The sequence below is a fragment of the Schistocerca piceifrons genome, chromosome 2 (genome assembly GCF_021461385.2).
Source record: "Schistocerca piceifrons isolate TAMUIC-IGC-003096 chromosome 2, iqSchPice1.1, whole genome shotgun sequence".
Classification (NCBI taxonomy): Eukaryota; Metazoa; Arthropoda; class Insecta; order Orthoptera; family Acrididae; genus Schistocerca; species Schistocerca piceifrons.
The window spans coordinates 740,188,499-740,210,566 of record NC_060139.1 but is presented as its reverse complement, the minus strand read 5'-3'; the positions used below and the strand labels follow the sequence as shown (position 1 = coordinate 740,210,566).

Below are 22,068 nucleotides of genomic sequence, written 5' to 3'. Positions count from 1 at the left end.
CCCAAACATGCTCAATGGGGGACTGATCCGGAGATCTTGCTGGCCAGGGTAGTTGACTTACACCTTCTAGAGCACGTTGGGTGGCACGGGATACATGCGGACGTGCATTGTCCTGTTGGAACAGCAAGTTCCCTTGCCGGTCTAGGAATGGTAGAACGACGGGTTCGATGACGGTTTGGATGTACCGTGCACTATTCAGTGTCGCCTCGACGATCACCAGTGGTGTACGGCCAGTGTAGGAGATCGCTCCCCACACCATGATGCCGGGTGTTGGCCCTGTGTGCCTCAGTCGTATGCAGTCCTGATTGTGGCGCTCACCTGCACGGCGCCAAACACGCATACAACCATCATTGGCACTAAGGCAGAAGCGACTCTCATCGCTGAAGACGACACGTCTCCATTCGTCCCTCCATTCACGCCTGTCGCGACACCACTGGAGGCGGGCTGCACGATGTTGGGGCGTGAGCGGAAGACGGCCTAACGGTGTGCGGGACCGTAGCCCAGCTTCATGGAGACGGTTGCGAATGGTCCTCGCCGATACCCCAGGAGCAACAGTGTCCCTAATTTGCTGGGAAGTGGCGGTGCGGTCCCCTACGGCACTGCGTAGGATCCTACGGTCTTGGCGTGCATCCGTACGTCGCTGCAGTCCGGTCCCAGGTCAATGGGCACGTGCACCTTCCGCCGACCACTGGCGACAACATCGATGTACTGTGGAGACCTCACGCCCCACGTGTTGAGCAATTTGGCGGTACGTCCACCCGGCCTCCCGCATGCCCACTGTACGCCCTCGCTCAAAGTCCGTCAACTGCACATACGGTTCACGTCCACGCTGTCGCGGCATGCTACCAGTGTTAAAGACTGCGATGGAGCTCCGTATGCCACGGAAAACTGGCTGACACTGACGGCGGCGGTGCACAAATGCTGCGCAGCTAGCGCCATTCGACGGCCACCACTGCGGTTCCTGGTGTGTCCGCTGTGCCGTGCGTGTGATCATTGCTTGTACAGCCCTCTCGCAGTGTCCGGAGCAAATATGGTGGGTCTGACACACCAGTGTCAATGTGTTCTTTTTTCCATTTCCAGGAGTGTATATGTTTAGCAAACTAGATACAAAATCAGTAGTGCCATACCTCAATGAGAAATATGAAACTTTCAGCACAGAGCAGGAGCATGTACAGGAACTACGGCTCAAGTTTAAAAGAATGCACTGGATAGATATGTGCCCAGCAGAACAGTTCATAATGGGCGGGAACCTCCATGGTATATAATCACTGTAGAGAAACTTCTAAGGAAACAGAGATTACTGCATAATAGGTACAAACAAAGTGTAGGGCTATATAGAGATGCTGAATGAAATGTGTTTGGTTATCAAGAGAGAAATGTGTGATGCCTTTAATGACTACCATAGCAGTATATTGTCAAATGACATTTCATTAATTTGAAGAATTCCTGTTCGTATATATGCTTTAGTGGCGCCAGAGTTAGTGAACAGTCCCCAGTGAATGAGACGGGAACTGAAACTGAGGATGGCAAAGCAAAACTGATATGTTTAACACAATTTTCAACCATTCCTTTATAAAGGGAAAACCAGGAGAACACCCTAATTTAAGCCTCATACCACTGAAAAGATGAAAGAAATAAGTATTACTGTCAGTGGTGTTGAGAAATAGCTGAAATCATTACAATTTAACAAAGATCCAGGACACAATGGAATCCCTGTCAGATTCTATACTGAGTTCATGGCAGAGTTAGCCCCTCTCCTAACTATAATCTACATAGAACCCTCCAACAAGAAACCATGCCTAGTTCTTGGAAAAGGTGCAGGTCACATGCATCTATAAGAAGGGTACTAGAAGTGATCCACAAAACTACCGTCCAATATTCTTGACATCAATTTGTTGTACAATCTTAGAACATATTCTGAGCTCAAACATAATGAGGTATTTTCAACAGAATGATCTCCTCAATGCCAACCAGATGGATTTTGAAAACATCGCACATGTGAAACTCAACTCGTACTTTTCTCACGTGACACACTGAAAACTTTGGGTCAAGGCAACCAGGCAGATGAAGTGTTTCTTGATTTCTGAAAAGTATTTGACTCAGAACTGCACCTAAGGTTATTGACAAAAGTATGATCATATGGGGTATCAAGTGAAATTTGAGACTGGACTCAGAACTCTTTAGTAGGGAGGACACAACAGTGTTGTCTTGGATGGAGAGTCATCATCAGATGTAGACATAACTTTGAGCGTTCCCCAGGGAAGTGTGTTGGGATCCTTGCCTTTCATGTTGTATATTAATGACCTTGCAGACAACATTAATAGTAAAATCAGGCTTTTGGCAGATGATGCAGTTATCTATAATGAAGTACTATCTGAGAGAAACTACATAAATATTCAGTCAGATCTTGATAAGATTTCAACGTGGTACAGAGATTGACAACTTGACCTGATTTTTCAGAAATATAAAATTTCGCACTTCACAAAACCAAAAGATGCAGTATCCAATGACTATAATATCAATGAGTCACTGTTGGAACTGGCCAACTCACTCAAATATCTGGGTGTAATACTTTGTAAGGATATGAAATGGAATGATCCCATAGGTTCAGTTGGGTGTAAAGCAGGTGATACGCTTCAGTTTAATGCCAGAATATTGGGAAGTGCAATCAGTCTACACAGGAGATTGCTTAAAGATCAGTCGTGTGACTGGTTCTAGGATATTGCTCAAGTGTGTGAGATCGATACCACGTAAGACTAACAGGGGATATTGAATGTATACAGAGAAGGGCAGCATGAATGGTCATGGGCTTGTTTAATCCATGGGAGAGTATTACAGAGATACTGAAGGAACTCAACTGGCAGACTCACGAAGATGGACATAAACTATCCCAAGAAAGGCTTTAAATGATTACTCTAGGGATATACTACAACCCCCAATGTATTGCTCACATAAGGATAGTGAGGAGAAGTTTAGAATAATTACTGCACACACAGAGGCATTCAGACAATCATTCTTCCTGTGCTCCTTACATGAACCGAACAGGAAGAAACCCTAATAACTGGTACAATGGGATGCACCCTCTGTCATGCACCTTATGGTGCTTTGCAGAATGTAGATGTAGACATAGATTTGCAAGTACACAAGAAGGAAACAACATGAAGATCTAAATCTGAAATTAATGAAACAATGTTCGAATTCATATGACATTGTAAAGGCAAAACAGTATTATATAGTAAACAAAGGTTTATTGTTCAGAGGATAGACTCTGCATAAATGAAAGTGGAACTTGTATTTCCCTGAGCAACATTTGGATACACTGATTCATTACCTACATGACAGCTGTGGTTATTATAGAGCTAGAAGAACTGTGGCCAAAATTCAGGAAATTGTAATATTCAACAACTAACAGAGAAGAGTAAAGAAAAGATTGGCTATATGTAATAGATGAAAAAGTGTAAAGACCACAACAGTACCATCAAAAGGATTAATGAATTCAGTCTTTCCTAGTGTCCCAAAATAATTAATCACTATGAATTTGCTGGGACCATTGTAAACATACTTTTGTAGTTCTGGATACTTTTTCAATATGTATAAAACTGTACCCTATCAAGACGGCCAACACTAGAACTATTGCATAAAAACTAGAAACTGATTAATTTCACAATGTGGGCTTACCAAAGTCACTTTTGTCCAACAATGGGAATCAATTTATTTCTGAAAGAATTATGCAATGTATAGGGATATCAATGAACCATGGACCTCGCCATTAGTAGGGTGGCTTGCATGCCTCAGCAATACACAAGACCAACTGTAATTACAACCACAGTGGAGGGGTATCTGTTGAGAGGGCAGACAAAAATGTGAGGGCACAGCCTTTTCAGTAGGTTCAAGGGCAACAGTCTGCAGGACTGATCAATGTGACTTTGTAACATCAACCAAAATGGCTTTCTTGTGCTGGTACTGCAAATGGCTGAAAGTGAGGGAAAATTACAGCAGTAATTTTTCCTGAGGGCATACGGCTCTATTGTATGGTTAAATGATGATGGCATCCTCTTGGGTACAATATTCCAAAGGTAAAATTAGTAACCCATTCAGATCTCCAGGTGGGGACTATTCAGGAGGATGTCATCATCAGAAGAAACAAAACATGCATTCTATGGATCGGAGCACGGAATGTTGGATACCTAAATTGGGCAGGTACTGAAATGGATAGCTTGAAGTTAGATATTGTGAAAATTAGTGAAGTTTGGTGGTAGGAGGAACTGGTCTCCTGGTCAGGTGAATACAGGGTTAAAAATACAAAGTGAGATATGGGCATTGCCAGAGTGTATTTAATAATTAATAAAAACATAGGAATGATGGTAAGCTACTACGAACGGCACAGTGAATGCATTATTGTAGGTAATGTAGACACGAGGCCCATGCCTAACACACTAGTACAAGTTTATATGCCAACTAGCTCTGCAGATGATGAAGAGATTGAATAAATGTATGGTGAGATAATAGAAATTAATCAGATGGTCACGGAAGATGAAAATTTAACTGTGATGAGGGACTGGAATTCAATACTAGGAAAAGAAATAGATGAAAAAATAATAGGTGAATATGGACTGGGAGAAAGGAATGAAAGAGGAAGCCACCTGGCAGAAATTTGCATAGAGCATAATTTAATCATGGCTATCGCTAGGTTTAAGAATCATAAAAGAAGAGGAAGAGGTCTGGAGACACTTTAAAGTTTCAGATTGATTATCTAACGGTATGGCAGAGATTTAGGAGCCAGATTTTAAATTGTAAGACATTTTCAGGTGCAGATATGGACTTGAACCACAATTTATTGGTTATGAACTTTTAAACTGAAGAAATTGAAAAAGTCGGAAATTGCAGAGATGGGACCTGGATAAGTTGAAAGAATCAGAGGTTGTTGAGGGTTTGAAAGGAAGCATTAGGCAACAGTTGACTAGAACAGGCAAAAGGAATACAGTAGAAGACAAATGGATAGGTTTACGAGATGAAGGTAGCAGAGGATCAAATAGATAAAAAGACAAGGCCTAGTAGAAATCATTGGATAACACAAGAGATATTGAACTTAACTGATGAAAGAAGAAAATTAAAAATTGCAGCAAATGAAGCAGGCCAAAGGGAATACAGATGTTTAAAAAATGAGATTAACAGGAAGTGCAAAATGGCTAAGCAGGAATGGCTTGAGGACAAATGTAAGGATTTAGAAGCAAATTCCACCATTGAAAAGATAGAGACCAACTACAAGAACATTAAAGAAGCCTTTGGTGAAAAGAGAAGCAGCTGTACGAATATCAAGAGCTCAGGTGGAAAACCAGTCCTAAGCAAAGAAGATAAAGCTGAAAGGTGAAAAAAGTGTGAAGAGGGTCTATACAATGGAGATGAACTTGAAGGTAATATTATAGAAAGGGAAGTGGATGTCAATGAACATGAGATGGGAGACATGATACTCCAAAGAATTTGACAGAGCTCTGAAAGATCTAGGTCAAAACAAGGCCCCAGTGTAGATGATATTCTGCCAGAACTCCTGATAGCCATGGGAGAGCCATCCATGAGAAAACTCTTCCATCTGTTGTGCAAGATGTATGAGACAGCAGAAATATCCTCAGACTTCAAAAAGAATGTAGTTATTCTAATGCCAAAGAAAGCAGTTGCTGAAAGGTGTGAAAAAACCAAACCACGAGTTTAACAACTCATGGTTGCAAAATATTAACATGAATTCTTTACAGAAGAATGGAATAATCATAGAAACCCACCTTGGGAAATCAATTTTGATTCCAGAGAAATGTAGGAAAAAGTGAGGCAACACTGACCCTATGAATTAGCTTAGAAGATAAGGAAACACAAACCTACATTTATAGCGTATGCAGACTTGGAGACAGCTTTTGACCATGTTGATTGGAATACTCTCTTTGAAATTCTGAAGGTAGCAGGGGTAAAATATGGGGAGTGAAAGGCTATTTACAACATGAAACATAGATTATAAGTAATTAAGACAAAAAGAGAATAAAAGCTGTTGAAATGTGGTGCTATAGAAGAATGTTGAAGATTAGATGGGTTGATCACATAACTAATGAGGAGATACTGAATAGAATTGGAGAGACAAAAAATCTGGTGATCCACTAAACCACAAGAAAGTATCAGTTGATAGGACACATTCTGAGACATCAAGGGATCACTAATTTAGTACTTTAGGGAAGTGTGAGAGCTAAAATCACAGAGGGCGATGAAGAGATGGATATAGTAAGCAGATTCAAGAGGATGTAGGTTGCAGCAGTTATTCAGACAAGAAGAGCCTCATACATGATAGAGCAGCATGGAGTGCTGCATCAAACCAGTCTTCAGACTGAAGACCACAACAGCAACATAGGTATGTAGAAAATTAATGTCATAAAAATTTACACATATTTTCCCCAAGAGAATATGAATCAAACAATCATGAAAGGCATCAATACATTATGCAGAACACATTACAGTAAAACACACTGCTTGGGGCAGTCATATGTAAAATTTTGAAAATGTTATCAACAACCTGTGGAATGTGTTTACTGGATTTGCTACTTATGAACTAAGGTCTGGGGAAGACCTACCAACATAACAAACTGAATTTCCCATCTTAAGTGAAATAGTTCAAGAAATGATGAAGAAACATGCTCTGGAAAGGAAAAAACAGGCATGAAAAAATGTACAACCAACCAGTTTCAGCATAATTGAGTCATTAAAAAAATGTTCACAGTAGGGTAAATGAAAAGATAATAAATGTGTGTACCATGACCCTTTAAAGGTAATCATAACTGCTCATACAATGTTTATGAACTATTTCATCCATTATCTAATGAAATATTTGGCTTAAAAAGAGAATTAATTTTGGACAAATACATCATGTTTGTAAACATTTGAAATTTTACCCACCCCTTCCTGAAGTTTTTTTTTTTTTTTTTTTTTTTTTTTTTTTTTAATTTGGGAAACATCCACTTTGTTAATGGAACTGAAAACATTATGGAAAATGAATAAAGTGAATAGGTAGAGAGTTTGCTGCTCTTTAGTGAACACACTATGTAGCAAGTAGTGCCTTCCCCATGGAGTGTTTCCATATTTTTCTTTCTGGTGCATTCCTTCACATATCGTTTCTGTAAAAGATTCTGTCCCTGAATCCAATGTTCTGTTCTAGGTTTTATTCTATGTAGGGTTTTGTACCACTTTATGGTTCAAATCTGTTCTGAAATGTTACTTTGATGGGGGTCAGCAGACTTAAGAAGAGTAGCTCATAATGGAAATAAGTATTGAATAACTTAATCTGCTTCACACACTCATGTACAACATCAAAACTCACATAATCACCAAAATCATCTTAGTCAACCTCTATAGCAAATTTTGAATTTTCTTAATGTTTCCATACTATACCTTCTGCAGCCAGTTGTCAGTGCTAAGGAGCAATGTTTCTACCATCCATACATGCTGCACCAAGTAGTCATGATTACTAGATCCAGTGAAGTAAATTCACATTGGAAGCATTGGAATTATGCTGCTGATAAATATATTACACTGGTCAATCTTGCATGACAGTGGAAGTCAATGAATTGAGGTTTAAGTCAGCTTGCAGAAGATTCTGATTTTTGTGTAGCATATTTTTGTATACCGGAAAAAACATGTTCATATGATGAATGGTAGGAGAGAGAGTATGGAAGATTTTATTTTATTGTGTCATCTATGAAAAATAAGAAAACACAATCATTTCCTGCTATTTTAAATTTCAAATATATCTAAAATATTTATTTCAAAAATTATCATGTTGTGTGTTGGTGAACATAAATGCCAGTAATTGAGATTTACTTTGTGCTAATAATTAGAATTTTGTTTACTGAAGCACACTGATAGAATATGTGAGTGTGGAGGCAGATGTCTAATGCTATTTCAGTAGAAATTCGATGAAAAATATTTAGTCTGTTTGAAATGAACAATAATGATATCTGTACAAATAACTACAGAATCTTTTTCAGCTTGATGACATCAAAAGTCAAACAATGTACACTGAAGTGCCAAAGAAACTGGTATAGGCATGCATATTCAAATACAGACATACGTAAAAGGAGAATACAGCACTGCAGTAGGCAAAAAGTGCCTGGCACAATTCTTAGATCGCCTACTGCTGCTACAATGGCAGGTTGCGAAGATTTAAGTGAGTTTGAATGTGGTGTTACAATCAGTGCATGAGCAATAGGACACAGTATCTCTGAAGTAGTGATGCACTGGGGATTTTCCCGTACGACCATTTCACGACTGTACAATGAATACCAGAAATCTGGTAAAACATCGAATTTCCAACATTGCTGTGGTTCGAAAAAGATCCTGCAAGAATGGAACCAATGATGACTGAAGAGAATCATTCAACATGATAGAAGTGCAACCCTTCTGCAAATTGCTGCAGTTTTCAATGCTGGGACACGACAAGTGTCAGTGTGCAAACCACTCAACAAAACATCATCAATGTGGGCTTTCAGAGCTGAAGGTCCACTCATGTACCCCTGGTGACTGGAGGACACAAAGCTTTGCACCTCACCTGGGCCCATCAACACCAGCATTGGACTGTTGATGACTGGAAACGTGTTGCCTGGTCAGACGATTCTCATTTCAAATTGTATTGAGTGGATGAACGTGTACGGGTATGGAGACAATCTCATGAATCTGTGGGCCCTGCATGTCAGCAGGGGACTGTTCAAGCTGGTGGAGTCTCTGTAATGGTGTGGAGCGTGTACAGTTGGAGTGATATGGGACCCCCAATGCATCTAGATACAACTCTGATAGGTAACACGTACATAAGCATCCTGTCTGATCACCTGCATCCATTCATGTACATTGTGCATTCCGATGGACTTGGGCAATTCCAGCAGGACAAAATGACACCCCACATGTCCAGAATTGCTACAGAGTGGCTCCAGGAACACTTTTCTAAATTTAAACACTTCTGCTGGTCACCAAACTACCCAGACATGAACATTATTGAGCATATCTGTGAAGCTTTGCAACGTGCTCTTCAGAAGGAATCTCCAGCCCCTCATAGTCTTACAGATTTATGGACAGCCCTGCAGGATTCATGGCGTCAGATCCCTCCAGCACTACTTCAGACATTAGTCACGTCCATGCCACATCATGTTGCGGCACTTCTGCATGCTCGTGGGAGTCCTACACGATATTAGGTAGGTGTAACAGTTTCTTTGGCTCTTCAGTGCATAAGCTAGTTTCATTAGCAGTTAAAATAATTTAAAGTTATTTGTTTGAACTGAAGGAAAATCAGAATCACTTTAGTATCATAAAGGGCCAGTTGTAGATACATGTGCCATGTTACAACCATAAAAGAAACTGAAGTAAAATCAGTGGCCTACATAAAAATAGAGATAAATGTTAGCTGTTGCTCAGCCATTCAGGCAAGAGTTGAGAACAAGTAAACCGTTTAAAAATAGAATAAATGCTCATTTGGAACATAAAAGTGCTGGCACTGAATTACTATTATATCTGTAATGTGGAAGAAAGATAAAGTTGTATGATTGGTTTTTGCTGCAGAGTGGCATGTAATGGTCATTGTTTTTTGCTGAAAAGTGGCATGTAATGCTCATTGTTAATTCCTTCCCAGCTCCCTGTCCAGCACTATACATCGTTCTAGTCCACTAACACACCCACATGTCTCTCTCTCTTTTTCCCCCTCCTCTGCTTCTCTCTTTCTTTCTCATCTGCTACTTCTCCCTCCCCCCTCCAATCTGACCTTCCAACTGCACATAGCTGCTATAACCTGTTCCTCGATGGCCCTACATCATCCCATAAGCAGTACTTTATTTTCTCCATCCTTACCTTGCTAACCCTCCTCCTCTCTGTCCCAGCCTCCTCCTTACACCCACTGTCCAGATTCCTTCTCCCATTATGTGCAGCTCCTTCCAGTCTGGCCTCAGTGGCCAGAGACAGTGGTCATGTGCGTGTCAGTTGTGCTTGTGTGAATGTGTGTGTGTGTTGTTTACTTTAGAAGAAAGCCTTTTGTCTGAAAACTCATATGTTTAGAAGTCTTTTTCATGTGCCTGTCTGCAACTCAATATCTCCTCTATATGGTGGGTAGAAATCTATTTATTTATACAATTTTATAAACCATTTGTAGAAAGACTATGCACTTCACATGGGGTACACACAGTTTCAGAGTGAATGGTCATTTGCTTGCAGCTGAAGCGATTTGCAGTGCACTGTCTACATTAAACAGGGATTACAGATTTTACCCTCCAATTTATAGGTTTCTCTAAAAAGTTGCAAGAAAAGCAGGACATTCCTATGCACACTCATCTTCATCATAAATAATTCTACCAAAGATTTCATTCCTCACACAAGTTACCAACTTTGTTGCCACTCCATCATGCTATAAGCCAATTGCAATACTTACTGTAACTAATGGCACTACATGGAGAACAAACATGATATGCCAAATGTGTGAGGACCGAGACTGTAAATTATGGTATGATCACAATTGCCATTTTAATAAAAAGTCCTACTCATATCACATACATACCTGAGACCCCTGGAGCCACGCGGTCGCTCAGATTGGGTTGAGAAGGCACTGCTTGTCACACTCACAACACTCTCAATATCACTATCACCAAAGTCACCCATTATATCTTTGTCTGGTGACCGATGCATTCTGGATGGCGGCATTGTACTTCGTGGTAAATCACTGTCACTAAGTCCAGTGTAATGATGATCCCATCCTACAAAATTTAATGCATTTGTGACAAAAAAGGTAGCCAAGCAAAACTAAAAATACCTCTATTAATGAACCATTACAATAAAATGGGAAAACATGGAAGACAGATAGCTGCAATTCAAACTAGGAAACTCACTATCACCTACAAACCAATTATGATGCTTTATTCAAAAAATTTCATTTATTCATTTACTGAAATGAAATTATCATTTTAAAAATAATGTAAACTGAAATTGTCCGTTTGTCAACAAAATGACTAATTATTATTCATTCCATGAATATCTGCACATAGCTTCCCTGCAGTAGTGGGCACCAGATGTGATTGCCAACAAGTTGTACCATTCTCACTGTCAACCAAATGTGTTCTAAAACATTTCAATAAAAAATAAGTAAATGATCTGTCAAACATAAAATTAACTAGGTAATTAAAATCTATATCACCTCCAAAAGTGGAATTTGTTTTTCAATATTTTTTTATATGTTAAGTCATATTATACTTGTAACCTGACAGTATCTCCCACGAGAAAGAAAACATTCTTGCTAACACATTTTAGAATCTTCAAACTGTTTCTAGAATGTAATTTTTGCTGTGGAATTTCTCTCCTGTAGTGATTTCGTGTTTATTTATTCTATGTCAGCAAAACATCATTCTTTCATTATTATTTTCAACTTCAGAAAAAGAAGTAATCATAGCATATCATGTCTAATAGAGAGTGTTGTTTTTGTTTGAAGATTCATGAAAAATTAGTAATTTGCGCTGCAACTGGGGAGAGTTGTTTCACCATCAATTTGAATATTTTATTGTATTGTTTGATGCAAATGACACAGAACACCCAAATAACAATTTTTATAAATTTTAAAACCTGGTGACAAGAACATCTGGTATACAATACCATTTAAATCAAAGAGTGTAGTATGCACAAACTTCAAATTTCATTGAAATGTCAGTTTACTTTCAACATTGGCTCCTCAGGAAGATTTGCTTTTGACAGCTTATCTTCATCATACCCATACATCTGTGTTCCATCACCACCCATGGCCCATTAATACTTTTAATTCATCAGCTCATGAGCAATATTTCTTCAGCTCTGTTTTAGTTTAAACGTAACAATTTCAGAACAAGTGTTGGTGACACATTTAATGTGCAAAACACTTAAAAAAATTTCTTTGCATGAAACAAATGATATGCTAACATCATCAACAACCTCCATGATACTGATACGATGACTGTGAATAATCATTTTCTTCACTTTTATGAAATTGTTATCAGAGTTTGACTTACTGGGACAGCAAAGCCACTCTTCATCTTCAGCAGTTCATGACCACCTTCGTAATGTTTAAGCCCCTTGTAACTACTTGCATCATTCACATAACATACATCAAAAGCAACAGTCAGATTTTTAATGATGTGGTGAACTTTATTCCATTTGCAAATTCTAGTGCAATTTTTTTTTGTTTTACCACAAATTAAAACTCATTGAGGATATATCAATACTTTCAATTTTTTTGAGAACATGTAGTCACCAGAGAGAGAGAGAGAGAGAGAGAGAGAGAGAGAGAGAGAGAGAGAGAGAGAGAGAGGTGGAGGGGGAGAGGGAGAGGCACATGGCAATAGCAACCATATTTATCTTTTGACATATTCTGACTAATCAAAATTACAAACTTTCTCTGCCTAAACAGTTAACATAAATCTATTCTACACTTGTGCCATTTATTAATTTCTACATTTTGATAATACAAGGAGAAACAACCACAGGTTGTAGACAGCTTCAGGGAGATTATTAGGGAACGATTGACAAGAATGGGGGAAAGAAATACAGTAGAAGAAGGATGGGTAGCTTTGAGAGACGAAATAGTGAAGGTAGTAGAGCATCAAGTAGGTAAAAAGATGAGAACTAATAGAAATTCTTGGATAACAGAAGACATATTGAATTTAATTGATGAAATGAGAAAATATAAAAATGCAGTAAATGAAGCAGGCAAAAAGGAATACAAATGTCTCAAAAATGATATCGACAGGAAGTGCAAAATGGCTAAGCAGGGATGGCTAGAGGACAAATGTAAGTATGTAGAGGCTTATCTCACTAGGGCTAAGATAGATACTGCCTACAGGAGAATTAAAGAGACCTTTGGGGAAAAGAGAACGACCTGTATGAATAGCAAGAGCTCAGATGGAAACCCAGTTCTAAGCAAAGAAGGAAAAGCAAAAAGGTGGAAGGAGTATATAGAGGGTCTATGCAAGGGTGATGTTCTTGAGGACAATATTATAGAAATGGAAGAGAAAGTAGATGAAGATGAAATAGGAGATATGATACTACATGAAGATTTTGACAGAGCGCTGAAAGACCTAAGTCAAAACAAGGTCCCAGGAGTAGACAAGATTCCATTAGAACTACTGACAGCCTTGGGAGAGCCAGGCCTAACAAAACTCTACCATCTGATGAGCAAGATGTATGCGACAGGCGAAATGACCTCAGACTTCAAGAAAAATATAATAATTCCAATCCCAAAGAAAGCAGGTGTTGGCAGATGTGAAAATTACCGAACTATCAGTTTAATAAGCCATGGCTGCAAAATACTGACACAAATTCTTTACAGACAAATGGAAAAACTGGTAGAAGCTGACCTCACGGATGATCAGATTAGATTCCATATAAATGTTGGAACATGTGAGGCAATACTGACCTTATGACTTATCTTAGAAAATAGATTAAGGAAAGGCAAACCTACATTTCTAGCATTTGTAGACTTAGAGAAAGGCTTTGACAATGTTGACTGGAATACTCTCTTTCAAATTCTGAAGGTGGCAGGGGTAAAATACAGGGAGCGAAAGGCTATTTACAATTTGTACAGAAATCAGACGGCAGTTATAAGAGTCGAGGGGCACGAAAGGGAAGCATTGGTTGGGAAGGGAGTGAGACAGGGTTGTAGCCTATCCCCGATGTTATTCAATCTGTATATTGAGCAAGCAGTAAAATAAACAAAAGAAAAATTTGAAGTTGGAAGTAAAATCCATGGAGAAGAAATAAAAACTTTGAGGTTCGCCGATGACATTGTAATTCTGTCAGAGAGCAGCTGAACGGAATGGACAGTGTCTTGAAAGGAGAATATAAGATGAACATCAACAAAGGCAAAACAAGAATAATGGAATGTAGTTGAATTAAATTGGGTGATGCTGCAGGACTTAGATTAGGAAATGAGATGCTTAAAGTAATAAATGAGTTTTGCTATTTGGGGAGCAAAATAACTTATGATGGTCGAAGTAGGGAGGATATAAAATGTAGACTGGCAATGGCAAGGAAAGCGTTTCTGAAGAAGAGAAATTTGTTAACATCGAGTATAGATTTAAGTGTCAGGAAGTCATTTCTGAAAGTATTTGTATGGAGTTTAGCCATGTATGAAAGTGAAACACGGATGATAAATAGTTTAGTCAAGAAGAGAATAGAAGCTTTTGAAATGTGGTGCTACAGAAGAATGCTGAAGATTAGATGGGTAGATCACATAACTAATGAGGAGGTATTGAATAGAATTGGAGAGAAGAGAAATTTGTGGCACAACTTGACTAGAAGAAGGGATCAGTTGGTAGGGCGTATTCTGAGGCACCAAGGGATCACCAATTTAGTAGTGGAGGGCAGCATGGAGGGTAAAACTCATAGATGGAGACAAAGAGATGAATACACTAAACAGATTGAGGTGGATGTAGGTTGCAGTAGGTACTGGGAGATGAAGAACTTTGCACAGGATAAAGTAACATGAAGAGCTGTATCAAACCAATCTCTGGACTGAAGACCACAAGAACAACAACAACAAGGAGAAATAAAATAAAAAAGGACAAACTCTTTACATTAATTTTTATTTTCACTGCCTCTTTTGTTAACTTAGACTGTCATCTGTTGTATCGCTACTTTTAATCATCATCTTCATCATCGTCCTTGTTAGGACAGCTGTGAAATTTATAGCTTCATTGTTGCAAATATTTGGATGTTTCTGCTGAATATGTTGTGATTTCTGAGGTTGTGGTTTTGCTGGGTCCTGAGAATACAGCTGTTCCTCCTCCTTTGAAAACAGTGAATATCAATGTCTCTCCTTCCGGACATATCTTTCGTCCACCATTGTATCATTGGCTGTGTAGAACCAGCAGCTGACCCTTCCCCCCTTCATTGAAAAGTGGATTTTTTGTAATGGAAGCCACCTAATCTACATGCGGAACAGTGGAAATTAAAATGTCCTATGCAGGGTGTATACCTGGGCAAGGAAAAAAAATTCCCGTATTATTCCCGGATATCCCGTTTAAAAAATATGCTTTTTCCCGGGCGAAAATACACTTTTTCTGTGCTAAGTGACAGTAGGTTTTCCGTAGATTTTCCCTCGAAACTGTAAAACTTATCAATCCTTTGAATGGTTAACGTTTTATATAATCGCGTAGAACTTCCCGAAAAAAAAAAAAAGACAGAGCATTGATTTGCAGCAACATATACGCTGCATATTTTCGTATTAAGAAAGTATAAATTCGAATTGCACCAAACACAGCGCGTTAGTTTCCGGAGCGTTGCAACCGAGGTTGCGATGTCCTTTCGTAAGCGAGTCATCTCAAGCCACGAGATCTCGCCAGCCGATGACAGCAGCTATTCAGAGCATAGGACACGTGTTATAGTCAGACAATAGCAAGATTACTGGTTACACAGCGCGAACACACAAGAGGAAAAGTTAACGGTTTACATTAATGTACACAGTACCGTATCTACAAGAAAAGATGAGCTTTCACATACAATATTGGTCTCTAAGATTAACACGCTACAATAGAAGCTAAGCTTTCACATGTAATATTGATCTTTTTTTTCGTGTGTTATACTTTAAGATACATCACACAAATGTGCCAGTAAATTTAAAAGCATGGCATAAATGCCTCGGCTCGAAATTCTTGTAAGTGGCTGGTCCTCAAACTGTTCAGCTTCGAACGCTCTGTGATTTAGATATCCATCCCACTTTCTCACAGGTAACATAATTCATCTTGCGTAAAAAGAAATTTACTTTGAAAATAACGCTTTTCTAACCACCGTTCGCAATACTGTTAGAAATATGTTCGGGTCAACAGAAGCGTCCGATCTTACCCGTCGGCTTTGACCCGTGACGTAAGCGTGTTGTGGTGTGTGACGTCATTACGGCGCGGAGTTTGATTTGCGATTGTGGCGTGTTTGTAGATGTCTTGTTTTTGTTTGTCGTGCTCTCTGGTGGTGTGTTCATGGTTTTCGTTTGTTTCGTTTGTTTCGTGTGGTGGGGTCAGTTTTCTGTTGCTCAGGTGTTGGATTTGAAGCGGAATTTCTATTAGTGAGTTAATGGTTAATTTAATGCTCATTGCTGTACGTCGGGTGAGTTTGTTATTGAGTGTATTTGGTTGTGGTTTTTTGTTCAGGAATGGATATGAAAGACCGCCTTAACAGTGTTCGGTTGAGGGCGATGATGGGGGAGACAGCTTTAGAGCTGATTAAATTTCTTCAGCTATTTGGCTTAATTGCCGAGGTCGTGAAGTGCGGTGTGTGCCGTGAACCTATGAAATTGGTTAAAGTTCCGGACTCTCGGACCAGGGACGGATACATGTGGTGTTGCCGGAAAGATGGCGTATGGCGTTCTGTAAGGCATGGTACCTGGTTCGAGAAGTGTAGATTGGCCATGCGTGAGATTGTGCTTATTACGTATTATTTTTGTTATAGTTGCGGGCAGAGTTTTTGCGCGTTTGAGACTGGTGTGAGTGAGAGGACTGTTTTAGACCGGTATTCCTTTTGTCGTGAGGTGTGTTCCGAATTTATTAAGTACAGGGGTAAGTTGGGTGGGCATGGGGTGCTTGTGGAGGTGGATGAGTCGCAGTTTGGTAAAAGGAAGTATGGGAGGGGGAAGTCTGTGGCTGGTCTTTGGGTGTGGGGGGCTGTTGTTCAGGGGGGTGGGGGTACTGAATGTGTTTTTAGGGTTGTGGAGGGGAGGTCGAAGCCTGAATTAGTGGGGTTAATTGAGGAGTATGTAGAGCCGGGGTCCACAGTAGTTTCAGATGCGTTTTCTTCATATAGGGGGTTGGGTGAGAGGGGATTTAATCATTTAGTAGTGAACCACAGTCTAGAGTTTAAGAATTATGATACTGGGGCTTGCACTAACACAATTGAGGGGATGTGGGGAGCGGTTAAGTCAGTTCTTGGGAGGGGGAAGAGGCGCTCTTCCAACCTTCAGTCTCATTTAGATGAGTACTGTTGGCGGAAGAGTGTCCCAGAGGGCTATTGCATTCTTCGGGTTTTTTTAAGGGCTGTGGATAAAATGTATAGACCGAAAGTGGTTAGTTAGGGTGGGCTGGGTAGGTGGGTGGGTGGTTTATTTTGTTGTATAGTGTTTGTGTGTTGTATTTTGGAGTTGTGGGGGAGGGGGTTGACGTTTGGGTGGGTTGGGTTTTTATTTTAGTTCAGTATTTTTTCGTTGGTGTGTGTGTGTGTGTGTGTTTTTGTATGTGTGTGCGTGTGTGTGTGTGTGTGTGTGTGTGTGTGTGTGTGTGTGTGTGTGTGTGTGTGTGTGTGTGTGCGTGCGTGCGTGCGTGTGTGCATTTGTGTGTGATTGTGGTGGCCAATCTAGTTTGTGGAGCTGGAACTTTTTTGAGGTAAGTTCCGTTTTTTTTTTTGGTTATTTATGTATGTTTTGTGTATTGGGTATAGGTTGGAAACATCCGATCTCACGCGTCGGCTTTGACCCGTGACGTAAGGGACCTACACATTGATCTGTAGCGTAGCCCTGAATACGAGGTTAGGTTGGGAGTTTTTTTTTGGAATGCGGCCGCGGCAGCGGCCGCCTATGATTCGAAAATATTGATTTGACACTAATGAACATGTATACGTAATATGAAGCAATTTGATGAACATATTGATCTGTAGCGTAGCCCACTTGAGGTTAGGTTGGGAGTTTTTTTTTTGGAATGCGGCCGCGGCAGCGGCCGCCTATGATTCGAAAATATTGATTTGACACTAATGAACATGTATACGTAATATGAAGCAATTTGATGAACATATTGATCTGTAGCGTAGCCCACTTGAGGTTAGGTTGGGAGTTTTTTTTTGGAATGCGGCCGCGGCAGCGGCCGCCTATGATTCGAAAATATTGATTTGACACTAATGAAGCCTGTGGGGGGATGGGGGGGGGCACTGCAGACTCCCCCCACCGCATAACGACACATGATGATCAAATTTTGAAAAAAAATGAAAAATTTTTTCCGTACCTGCTAAACTGCATAAGTGCCGATGTATGTAGGTGTAAGGGAAGCTTTCGTTTCTTAGTTTTCTATTGGGGGATGTGATCGGTAGGTTCTGTTGAGCTATATAGGTTAAGGGAAGTGTCCGATTATGGATAGGAATGTGTTTTTTGGTATTTGGTCAGTTTTGTGATGTTGATTTATTTCGTTGTTTTGCGTGGTTTTGAATGGCGGTCGGTGGCTACATTTCTGTATATTTAGTTTCTCCGCACCCAAAAACCCCTAATTTCCCACGCTTGTCCCGTTACAGTCATTAGGCTTTTTGTGAAACTTGTGTATTTCAGTGTTTACAATACGTATGCGATGTTTTTATATCCGCCATATTGGAATTGTTTATAGTCGTTTCCGCGGTATTTGTGACGTCATGGGTCAAAGCCGACGGGTAAGATCGGACGCTTCTGTATTTCCATATGTTCGATTTATCAGTTGCCAGAGAGCGCCAGAAAACGCATAATTGTGCGTGTGCAACTGCAGTGGTGTAGTAAGCCCGCATGTTCGTGTGTATAAAGCACTAAGAGAGCTTACATTACATCATAAAAGAAACAGAGCATCAGAGGATACTCCAAAGAGCATCGAAATTTCGTAAACCATACTAAAACGCATAATTCAGCTTGAAGTGCAAATTGGCTTTTTCCAGATTCACAATGAAGTAGGTCCCATCTGATATAAAGCTTTTCAGTGCGGTTTTTGGGATGTAAATGTTCTTGGAGTACTAGTACTCTACGATCTCATGTTTGGTTCTTTATTATGGCATAATGCCATACATGGCAGATGATGATAACGTACACTTGAAATTCAGCGAACAGTTGGAACTAGCCAATACTGTAGAATGAAACACTTCGTTTCAAATAAAATGATTGCCTCCGCGGAATTTCTTTAGCAAACTTGCAAAAATAACTTCATTCTTCTGCAAGGCAATTAATGCTTGACTGCTACTAACATGGAAAGAAAAGAAAATCAGAAAACTGAAATTAATAAAATATTTTTGCCCTCCGTAATTATGTGAATGTATTTTAATTCACTTGATAGCTCCCGGCCACAGAAATCCGTTTTGTGTTCATTTGGCGTGGGAGCTATACACGAAGAGAAGCAGCGAAATCACTTAACGTAAACACGGGTCACGTGGAGACTAACACCCTCCCCACTACAACTCAGACAACTCTGTGCAAGTGCGAATCTGGCAGCTAGGGCGCGCGAGAAAAATTTTTCTAGTTTGCATCTGGTTGCTTGCTGCTACTACCGATACAGCTAACAGCCAAACTTCAAGTAGCGGGAAGCGGGAGAAGGTACTGCTTATACGCGAGTCAAATGTACATGCGCAACAGACCGCTGGCAACTGGTCAAACGAACCTGATGTGCACAGTTGTGACGTCATGCTCATAGCAAGCAGTTTATTGTTACGAAGAATTACAGTCTGCGCCCTACGGCCTTTGACACATTTCTGCTATCTGCAGACGCTTGTGCGTGCACAGTCTTTTGCTGTCGTAAATTGCACATTTCCTTTGCCACTAAAGTTATTTTTTTCCCTCTCGTTTATAATTATATCCAGTAGCAGGATACAATAACATTCTTTGCTAGAGAATCAATTCTGCAGTCAAAATTACAAAAAATTAACTCAAAGCTAAATCAATGAGAAATTCCCGGAATTCTGAAAAATTCCCGGGTTTTTCCCGCATTTCCCGGTTGTCCCGGGTCGTATACACCCTGCCTATGGTACCACTCCTACTCCCAGTTGGCCAGTTTGACATCCTAACCCCCTTAAAAAAAACTCATAGTTAATATTGGGTGGGATTATCTGTGACCTTCAGAAAATATGCACTCTTTGTTGCCTATTAGCTAATAATTTTCTCTTTTGTTTGACCTAAAATTAAATATAGGAAACATAAAACCAATAAAGACAAGCAAGACAGTGTACATTTCTTCAATCCTTAGGCCCCAGCACTCTTTTCTCTCTTATCTTGCAACAGCTTTACATGACCTGCTTTTGTATTTATGAAAGAATTTATTACCTCATCAAGGTTTGTCAAATGTTTTGCTACATGAAAAAACAAAATGTTGTCTAACACTGAAAAATCTGTTAACACAAATAGTACCCAAGGCTGGTGTGGTTTCTTGATTGATTGCGACTATTTTGTCACTGTCTGCTAGATACAATGAAACACGCCTTTCTAATATTGAAGCAATTGTAACACATGCCGGTATGCAAGACTGCTTTGGTGCAAATGCTCATTTTTATGTACCTCATTTACATAAATAACACAACAAAACATAATTCACAAAGTACCAATATCAAATGCCTATCAAGCCTACCACAAGCAAAAAGTTTTACATTAGGAAATAGTTTCACATTTCATACATACAATTCAATTTCTCACGCATGAGATCAAAAAGTAGTAGTACAAAACTTTTATATAAATTTGGAATCGTCATATTCTTCCATATAATTTGTGTGATATCTCCAATTCTTCTCATTTCTCGTTCCAACAAACAGTCTTGTCATCACTAATTTTGAACTATTCCTGCCATTGTCAAAACTTATTCTCCAGTTAACTTCATTAACCCTGCCAGAATCACAGGTACACTTATCCCACATTTATTCTCCAGTTAGGTGTTATTACATGTTCATACATCATGTTAACCATGCTATTCCAACAAAAGAACTTAAAGTGGCTGCCAACTGGGCACTGTACAACTGGTGCCGAAGAAATCTGGCAAAAATTTTCTTGGATACACCGAGAATATAATATGTAATCTATCTTACATGTTATTCCTGTTAGTAATTTATTTCCACTCTGTAATCTGAATCTATGGATTTCGCTAATAATTATAACAACACTGATTATTTGTACATCCAATCAAACCACATACACAAACAGCAATTGGCATTCATTCATTCATTCTGGTTTATTTGGCTCAACTTCTAGAGCTCTGTCCCCTTTTGCCTGCAGGAAAGTTTTTTGTTTCTAGATACGAAGGGTATTCCCCTGGCAGAATATCACATACACTATGCACACATCGAAAAATCAATTTATTATTCATTCAGAAATCATCTTAGAATGTGTTAAAAAATATTCAAAAATCAATTGGGATGTGTTTCAAAATTATATGAATAATTTATAGACCAACATGTGCTGGATGCTAGGTGCTTTGTGGAACAAGGTTTTTCCTTGAAGAATATAAATTTGGTGCCCCATGAAATAACTGCCTGGGGCAAATACATACACTTGCTTGCCGCCCCCCCCCCCCCCCCTGATCTGGGCCTGTTTTATAAGCTAGTATTCACTCAGACGCATCCCCATGAACCATAAGGTGGTGGTGATACTGATAGCTGTACCACAGGTGCAACAACAATGGAGGGATGTCTATCAAGAGGCCAGACAAATATGTGGTTCCTGAAGAGCGGCAGGAACGTTTTCAGAATTTGCAGGAGCAACAGTCTGGATGTTGACTGATCTGGCCTTGAAACATTAGCCAACATGGACTTGATATGTTGGTATTATGAAATGCTTGAAAGGAATGGGAAACTACAGCCATTATTTTTCCCAAGACATGCAGCTTTATTGTATGGCTTAATGGTGATGGTATCCTCTTGGGTAAAATATTCCAAAGGTAAAATAGCCCTCCATCTAGATTACTATGCAAGAGCTACTGAGGAGGATGCTGTTATCGGGAAAACTAAAACTGGAATTCTATGGATCAGAGCATGGAATGTTAAATCCCTTAATTGGATAGGTATGTTAGAGGATTTAAAGAGGGAAGTGGATAGTTTGAAGTTAGATATAATGACAATTAGTAAAGTCTGGCGGTAGGATAAACTGCACTTGTGTCCAGATGAGTACACTAATATAAATACAAAATAAAATATGGATAATGCAAAAGTACATAGAATAATGAATAAGAAAACAGCAATAGGGGTAAACTACTATGAGCAGCATAGTGACACAATATCATAGCCAGCAGACCCAGCAGACAAGAAGCCAGCACCCACCATGGTAGTATAAATTCATATGCCTGTTGGATCTGTAGA

General features: G+C 39.6%; 1 protein-coding gene across 1 annotated transcript in view; it reads right to left on the bottom strand.

Annotated features, from left to right (window-relative positions):
* Window positions 1–22,068, bottom strand: part of LOC124775814 (regulating synaptic membrane exocytosis protein 2-like) — a 966,162-nt gene that overhangs the window by 487,572 nt on the left and 456,522 nt on the right. Inside the window, exon 15 of the mRNA XM_047250647.1 lies at window positions 10,568–10,763. Within this exon, the coding sequence (XP_047106603.1) occupies window positions 10,568–10,763 (196 nt within the window). The remainder of the gene's footprint in view (window positions 1–10,567; window positions 10,764–22,068) is intronic.